The sequence below is a fragment of the Octopus bimaculoides genome, chromosome 24 (genome assembly GCF_001194135.2).
Source record: "Octopus bimaculoides isolate UCB-OBI-ISO-001 chromosome 24, ASM119413v2, whole genome shotgun sequence".
NCBI lineage: Eukaryota > Metazoa > Mollusca > Cephalopoda > Octopoda > Octopodidae > Octopus > Octopus bimaculoides.
In genome coordinates, this window is record NC_069004.1 from 33,756,220 (window position 1) to 33,765,148 (window position 8,929).

At 37.9% G+C, this 8,929-nt stretch overlaps 1 protein-coding gene across 2 annotated transcripts in view; it reads left to right on the forward strand.

Moving 5' to 3' along the window:
• The window catches only part of LOC106873805 (small VCP/p97-interacting protein), an 8,971-nt gene extending 1,642 nt beyond the window's left edge, over positions 1-7,329 (forward strand). Inside the window, exons 2-4 of one of the 2 annotated variants that reach the window (XM_014921320.2) lie at positions 1,174-1,215; positions 2,807-2,965; positions 3,814-7,329. In XM_014921320.2, coding sequence (XP_014776806.1) covers positions 1,174-1,215; positions 2,807-2,965; positions 3,814-3,828 — 216 coding nt within the window. In that variant the 3' untranslated portion in view covers positions 3,829-7,329. The remainder of the gene's footprint in view (positions 1-1,173; positions 1,216-2,806; positions 2,966-3,813) is intronic. The other variant, XM_014921328.2, reaches the window with a different exon arrangement.
• Positions 7,330-8,929: the final 1,600 nt, after the last annotated feature.

An 8,929-nucleotide genomic window follows, 5' to 3' on the forward strand; every position in this document is an offset into this window, starting at 1 on the left:
AAATTAATAGTTATCGCCAAGCCAACATGGCAGTCCCAAAATTAGGACGAAAGCTATATATATATATAGTGAGAGAGAGAGAGAGAGAGACAGCAGGTCAGTTGGAATAATACTGTCCACTTCTACGGACAGCGGTTATCTGGAAACTGGAAGGGGAAATCCCACATGAAAACTGCTGTCCCAATAGACAGAAAAATGCACAAATTACTTAGTCGTCATAGAGTGTAAATAGTAAACATTAAAGGGTTCGCCATATTGTATATATGGCGAAAGTAAAGAATACATACACTTAGTGTTCAGGGTTAGGGTTTTTGTTACATCGAAAACGAGTGGTGTACGTATTCTTTACTTCCGCCATTATATATATAATGTATTATACAACGTAAATAGGTGGTGTATGCGTATAATAATTGTAATGAGCTTATTGTATACAGTACTCAATTGCACTTCGACTGTTAATACCTATATTGATCTGTGTGACCTCGCGTTTTCTCCTCGCCCCAGGTCGGCTCTGACTGTGTAGACTTATAATCCAAGACGTTCCAACCATAACCATTCCGCCTCTTTTTTTTTTGTATATTTAGGGCGACATTGTATGTGTTCCTTTTTTCAGGATGGTGGTGTGGTTTGGTGGGAGAACAGCTACTATTTCTAACGATCCAAATGACCATAAAAAGGGTCTTCGGCAATCTTTACCAAAGATCGACCTTTTCCGTAAAAAGTGTTGGACGGAAAGAGGGAAACGACGTCGTAAAAGCGAAAGAGATACAGAGAGTGCGATTTCTTTAGAAGGGGTTAGGGTTTGAAGGGGTTAGGGTTTTGGGGTTAGGGAATTCCATCCCGAACTGTAACCCTAACTCTAAAACTAACCCTAACACCCTACGTGTGGGTGTTACGGAAAAGGCTGATATTTCGTACTGGTATCGAAAGATCGCTCAAGCTTGGTTATGTGGTTAAAAATTTCACTTTGCATCCACTTGGTCCTAGGTTCAGTCCCACTGCACGGCACACTGGGTTAGTGTCTTTTACTGTTGCCCAGATTGACGTCCCCAATGGTAGTGGTTTCTTCATTTTGGCCTTCCAGAATTGGGCCCCCATCCAACATCGTTCCGACGTTCCAGGAGCCAAAAATCGATTTGATGTGTTTCCTTCTTGCTTTATTTTTTACTGCAGAAATGGAGAACCCACTGCACGTGGTATCCCAGACCAGTTAAGGTAAGATGAGTGGGCAGTTTTTATCCCTACTTTTATTGGGCCATCTCAGGATTGGGGTTTAGGGGGCTGCGTTCTCATTTGAGTTAGATGAATAGCAGCTGCCACTCTTCCACATACCCATGACCATCCTTCTCAAATTGCCAATGTGCAGATTTCCAGTTAGTGGCCTCCATCTTCTCAAATCTTCCAGTCATCATTCATCTACGACAGGCAAACAGTTAACTCCCTGCCTTTCACCAGCCGAGCTAGCCTCTTATAGGGTTGGAACTAGATAAATGGAAGGAGTGAGGTTTAGCAAAGGGAGTTTCCATGTCATTAGGTGGAGTTACCAAACAAGCAGATCGGAGAGGCTTCACTGTTGAAATGACAGTTTGGAGTACAGTGAGACATATTTGGTAAGGTATGGAATGAAAGGCTGTGAGACCAACCTGCATGAGTGTCATGTTCATAAGTCCTTTTAACATTAGAGATGATATGCAGTTTCTTTCTAGCAGACAAACAGACATCCCTAAGAGAAGGACAGTGAGAAGTGTGTGTGTGTGTGACACTCAACCCTTTTTTTGTCTGTGGACCCCTTCGATTCCTGTTTTGCTTGGGTGGACCCTCATAACCATTCAATGTTAAAAAAAATCCTATCACAAGGATGTGTTGAAAAGTTCCTGGCTTTGGGTAAGAGAAAATACAAGAGGATCAGTAAGTTATGATTTCCTTCAACATATTCCCCTCTCAGATTCACACACTTATTGCAGCAGTCCTGTTTTTCTATGCCCTAAAAAAGAACTCAGAGGGTTGGGCCTCCAACCAGGTCTTTCGTGATATCCCTAAAGACAATAGGTGAATTATTTTGGAAATTATGATAAATTTTTCAAAAAGTCCCAAATGGGGATTACTGAAAAAAAAAAAGCATATTCTTTTCTATTCAATTGCAATAATAAACATTTCAGTTTTTTTTTTAAACTATAGTATCAAATGCGAATGTGTATGAAATACCAATGAATGATATAAATGGGAAATGCAAAAACAAAAAGAAAAAAAAACCGTTTTTAAAACAGTCAGTATTTTTGTAGTTCAAAGATTGCGATTTATGACATAAAATGTCCTCCAGAATTAGCCAGAGTTAATAATGACAAACTTTAACTATAAAATATTGTTAAAAACACCTCTGCAAATACAATGTCCATAAGCAATTCCCTTTAAATACAATGAACAACCAGCAGTGAGACTGTTCTTAGCAGATCCCCAAAAGGGGCCCATGGCAGGCTATGGGTTGATATTTTGGTCACTATCAAGGTGGCTAGCTGTCCAAACCATTAGCAAACCAGGCAAAATGCTTAGCGGCATTTTGTCTGTCTTTATGTTCTCAGTTCAAATTCTGTCACAGTCGCCTTTTGCCTTTCATCTTTACAGAGTCGATAAAATAAGTACCAGTTGCGTACTGGGGTCGATGCAATTACCTTATCCCCCTCCCTCTAAAATTGCTGGCCTTGTGCCAAAATTTGAAACCAATATTTTTGTTTGATATTGGTTCAAAAGAATGGTTTGACCACTTGTTTGTTTTGACATGTTCCCTCTTCATTTATTTTTTGGCCAGGAGGTACGCAGAAGACAGATGGCTGACGCTGCTGAGAAACGAAAGAAATCCCAAGAATATCGGGGCATAACGGACCCAGAAGGCTATAAAAGACGGCAGAAAAAACAGCAACAGTTAGACGAACTAGACTCACAACCGTCGGAAAATACCAATCTAAGGGTTTGTATAGAATTTGTTTAATGTGTATAAAAGACCCTCTTCGGTCGTGAATGACCATGGGGTGGCATCTAGAAAGTCCCTCTCCGAGGCACAGATCCAGATAAGGTGGTTTTTGGAAGACCATCAGATCCCCATGCAAACCAGCCTCCCCTCTCCTTGCCATTATATGTACATAGGGTAAAGGGTAGAGACCCCCTTTTGGTCATGAATGATTGTGGGATTGCACCTAGAAAGTTCCCCTCCGAGGCACAAGTCCGGGTAAGGTTGTTTATGGGAGACCAGCAGTCGCCCATGCATACCAGCCTCCCTTTTACATGCCACCGATGTTATCCAAGGGAAAAGTGAAGACTGATACAGCTCGGCACCAGTGATGTCACAACTCATTTCTACAGTTGAGTGAACTAGAATAACATGAAATAAAGTGTCTTGCTCAAGAACGCAACACACAGCCTGGTCTGGGAATCAAACTCACTACCTCATGCTTGTGAGACTGATGCTCTAAGCACTGTGCATACTGTGTGTGTGTGTGTGTGTGTGTGTGTGGTGAGAAGCCTGCTTCACAACCACATGGTTTCTGGGTTCAGTCCCACTGGGTCAAGTGTCTTCTACTATAGCCTTGGTGATGGCTGAGTCCGCCAATTCCCATTCTAAAGACAACCAACCATCTTTTGAAGGGAATCTGCTCCATTGAGTATCTCAACAGACTTCAGTTCAAACTCATTGTCTCTAATGGCTGTCCCCGTTATCTTTACAAATAATTTATCATTTACTTAATTATCCTTGCACTACCTTCAAATCTAATTAAAATGATTTAATTTGATTTCAATTTCTTTCTTTCCTTTTTCTAGTGGCAAGTAGATTGAACAATTTTTGAAGAATTGAGAAGCAGGAGGTCCATTTCCAAAGACTTTTCTATAATCTATGATGACAAAAAATACTACAAAAACAAACCTTTTTTTTTTCCACCTCTGAATATATTCTTTTATATTTGGTTCTATTTATGATAATAAAATCCTGTAACCGTCTTTTCAAAGTACCCTATACCTGGGGTCATTGTCTATGCTCTGTCTCATGTCCCTATTAATTTGTCATAATTTTCAAACCCTTAAAATTAATCTTCTCCACTCAATTTCATGTGTGTGTGAGATGATGGTGATGGTGATGATGATATTTATTTCTTTGAAAACTTTATTAATTTTCTTTTTTTTTTTACCCCCCTCTCTATGTGTTAGGAATAAAAATAAAATAAATTATTATATAAATAAATATTATTATAAAAAAAGTTTTGGTAGAGAATGAAGACCACCAAAGCTTTTCCTATCTGTTTCTTGTCTCATCGCACTATACACACTCCTGGTTCTCTTAACCCAGGGAATTCTCATTTAAAACCCCTTGAATTTCTTTGTATAAATGATGTTAGGAACTGTGTGTGTGTGTGTGTGTATTAGAATGTACCATGTGAAATATAATCTTCTTAAAAGAAAAATTAAAACTATTTTAAATTGAGTTAAAGAAACTTATTTAATTAAACTAATCTTTTATCAATGTGATGTTAAATGAACCTTTTATTTGGCCCTAATATTCTGTTTGTTTTTTATGTTCAAACCAGCTAGATCTGGCTTCTCACACCTACCCGACAATGTCATTCTAACAATAAACAATAATTTGAAATCTTGAAGCCACAAAATAACGTATGATTAGATTAAATAAATACACATTACATTTGACAGAGCAGCCTTAATGCTAACGTGTCCCACAATCCAACAAAAAAAAACTCCTTCTTTGAGAGTTGGAACTTCTCAAATTCTTCATCTGCTTTTTGATTCCCAAATCTTCTATTAGAGTGTGAACAGTTCCAGCTGTTCGAAAAGATGTTGAGCGAGGTGGGTGTGAATTTTCACAAAGAGTTCTGGTTGTGATCAGTGTTAAGGCAAAGCCTTCTCTTCATACGGTGGAATTTGTCTGTTTCGTTTCTGTCTCTGAACCCGTTCTTGGCTGTTTTGATTTTGGTTTTTCATGTATACGGTTGATTCCCTGACAGTATGAGTTTGTAGTTATAGATTCCTGTTGTTCGCAAGAAAGAATACTACAATATATCTTTTATAAACCATTCTACAGTCATTATAAGTTTCAATGGAATGCAGTGGCTGCTTTGGAAAACGTTTCAAAGACTTTTCTGCATCTCCCTCCTTGCTGGGAATCTTCAGTATTCTCAAACCACACTCATTTCTTTCACATCTAAAACGATGGCACAATAAAAGCTACTAAAATCCTACTAAGGATTAGCACTCCTCAGTTGCACCATTAAATGGTCACAATGTCTCATATTCTGTAGAAGAACCCTTTGTCCAGTTTCTTCACTTTTCTGATGTCACAGCAGGAAATAAAAGTGAAGTTAAGTTACCTTGGGTCATACTGACTCATAAGGGCTGCTTTCCATGGCCTATATATTCTCCACTGGGACAGGACGCTGGTCAATTGCATGATTACTCACTTTTTCCAGCTGGAGCAGCATGAAGTGTTTTGCTCAAGAATGCAATGCAGGGCCTGGTCCAGGAATTGAAACCACACTCTTATGATCATGAGTCCAACACCCTAACCACTAAGCCATGTGTCTCCACACCGAAGAAAATGGCCAAAGGAGCTACAACTAAGTCTACTGCAAATTGCCAAACTCATGTCCTGATATTTCTGTCCACCGATTCTTTTGTCTTCATTCCTGACTGGTTTTTGTTTCTCTCTTGAAGTTCATTCTAAAGACTCTCATCTCTAGAATGAAATTTCCCAACAACCATTGCTACGTTGTTTGTAGATTAACACCACAATCCTCTCCGAATGCTAAATTGGTGTATGGTTATTTCGTAGGTTTGGCTGAATTGCATCTTAATAAGGACATATATATATAGGGAACACAAGAAGAAGAAAAAAAAGAATCATCCTTGTTCCAAAGGTCACTATATTGTGGAGGGAGCACAAAATACTTATTAGCGACACCACCACCTGAAAAGTGAAATCAAAGAAATATAAAAGGCCTCCCAATTGTACAAAATGGGTTAACCGACCTCCTGTCACTTCTGTTAACATTTAGGACTGTAGATTGTAAAGGGTTTCATATTGAGAAAACGTTTCATGTGGTATACTCTAATACTCATCTAACTTTCTAGCTAGCAAGCTAGATCTGTCTGTCTGGCAAGCTATCTAGCAATCAGGTTAGCTAGCTAGCTAGCTATTTAGATATACAGATAAAGAAAACAGGAAATGTTAATGTTAGGAAAATAGAGAATGAAAAGAAAAGAGGAAAGAAAAATAACTAAAAACCATCTTTCATTCTGATTTCTTGAGCAAGTTTTTTTTTCCAGCTATTAAAGATAGCATCTCGACTTTTATAATTCAAAGAGTGGAATTTATGATATTACAATTAATTCTTTACTTACATGTGATTTGACATGTGTTGAAGCACTCATAACTAAAGAATTATCTTTAATACCATTAATGCCATTCTTTGGCTTAATGTATTATACTCTGTGACTTATTGTTTTAGCCCTGGAATTTCAATTTACATGCACAGTCCCCTTTTAGGGAAATCCCCTATTTATATACACTGTTAACCAATATTTGCAAGAGTGCTGACTAAGGAACAGCTTGGATTTATTAATCCCACCTTAATCTGAAATGATCTGCCTTTGGTACAGCTAAATTTGTTCAATTTGAATGTTGAAGAATTAGCTTAACACTTCAGAGTTCCTAATGCTAATACCATTTTAACCCTTTAAGCATTTAAACTGACCATATCCAGCCTAAATATTCTGTTTTATGTTCAAACAGGCCAGATCTGGCCTCTTACACTTACCCCACAATGTCATATCATTGAAATCTCAAAGCTATGAGATAATGCAGAATTAATTCAAAGCATTACATTTGAGAGAATAATGTGAATAATGCTAAAGAATTAAGGGATTACTATAATTTTCTAAACAAAAATTTTGAATTTAAAATATAAATAAATAAATAAAACCAATCCCTGTTTGGTTTCTGAAAGATTTTTCTTGCCAAAACTAACCTTTCTATAAAATCAGCCTTAATTACCAGCCAATCAGATTTGGCAAACTTAAAATTCTAAAGAGCATTAATTATCTCAAAGAAACCATCTTTCACAATGATTGACAGCTGCAAATATGGTCCTGGAATTATTTTTTCGTTTTGTTTCTTATTTCCACAAACCCATAACCTCTAGCAGAAAAAACCTGTTTTAACCCTAAATCTATATTTCTATTTCTCCTAAATATTGTAAAGTCATATATTTTTTTATTCTTCCTCAATTTTGGCTTTGTAAAATTTTTAGGAAATAAATCAATATTGCTTTATCTTTCTTGTTTTTGTTTTAAGTTTATTATTATTATTATTAATTCATTTTTTAAAGATGGCAGAATCATTAGCAGGCTGGGCAAAATGCTTAGCAGTATTTTGTCTGTATTCATGTTCCAAGGTCAACTTTGCCTTTCATCCTTTCAGGGCCAATAAAATAAATACCAGTTATACACTGGGGTCAATGTAATCGACTTAGCCGCTCCCAGAAATTTCTGGCCTTGTGCCTTCAGTGGAAAGGGTTATTCAATAATTGGCACACCCACCCTAAAATGGATGTATTGTTTGGATCATCTTAAACTGTTGTTAACATTCAGATATATTATTTAGTGCTGCCGACACCTGCTAATTAAGCAGTGACTATATTAGGTGACGAAACGATCGTCTGCACCAGTGGATGGCACTACTGCATCGAGTGATTTCACCCTTGCTGCAGATGATCAGTGACAGCCTACCTCCCACCAAATACCAGAATAGGAATCAGTTGAAATGATAGAGTATCATGATGACCAAGCAACCAGTTACATCACGAAGAGCCAATGGCCTACAAATTAATTAGCAACAGTAGCAGTGTTCGTCATGAATAAGTTGTTGTTGTTGTTGTTATTATTTCTGACAAAAATCAAGTGGTGAGCTGGCAGAACCGTTAGCACGCTGGGCAGAATGTTAAGTGGCATTTCCTCTGTCTTGCCGTTCTGAGTTCAAATGCCACTGGGGTTGATTTGCCTTTCAGTCTTTCTGGGGCGAAAAGTACCAGTTGAAAACTGAGGTCGATGTAATCGACTGTACCTCTCCCCAAAATTTCAGGCCCTGTGCCTATAGCAGAAAGGGTTATTTATTTCTAATAAAAATTGTCTGAACTTCCCAGTTCCGTTCTACACCGACTTGGGTCAGCTGCTCCGAGGGAAATAACTCGTTCTCCTTGCTTTACTAAGGCGATTCAGTTAGCTCCCTTAGGAAATCATTAAGAACAGAAAGCTTTTTAGTGTTTCTTTTCGTTCATCTGATGTGTTTTTCTGTGGAATGACGAAGAAACCGCAATCACTCTCTCCCCACCACCACCGCCACACACACACACTTGAAAGAAGAGAACTATATTTATCGGAATGGGTGGAGGATATCTTCAGGTCGTCACCAATGCGAAGATCTGCTGGTGAACGATGATGAATAATAAGTTGGACAGAAGCCAATGGGGTAACTTCAACATGGCGCTCCATTTTTGCTAGAAACAGCAGCTAAAACCACATCCACTTTCGTCCATAAAAAAAAAAAAAAAAATCTTAAAAAATGTAATTTTCGACGACGTTGCTCATGGCTCTGTTCGGTCAAGACTGGCCAAGGGCTAAATTACAACAACAATTGACTGACAATTATTAACAGACTGCACGTGATCTCGTGATAATATCACTTCTAACAATACAAAGACGTGACGGTGGCGGTGGTGATGGTAGTAATAATGGTAGGTGAACGTGATAATGGTGGTAACTCAGAAATAGCATTTTTATATAAAGTTCATTTGATGGCATTGGTATATTTTTTTGAAGAATAACTGAGATTCTATCACTCCATAGTATCTGAGAGACAGCACCTTTCGTGATT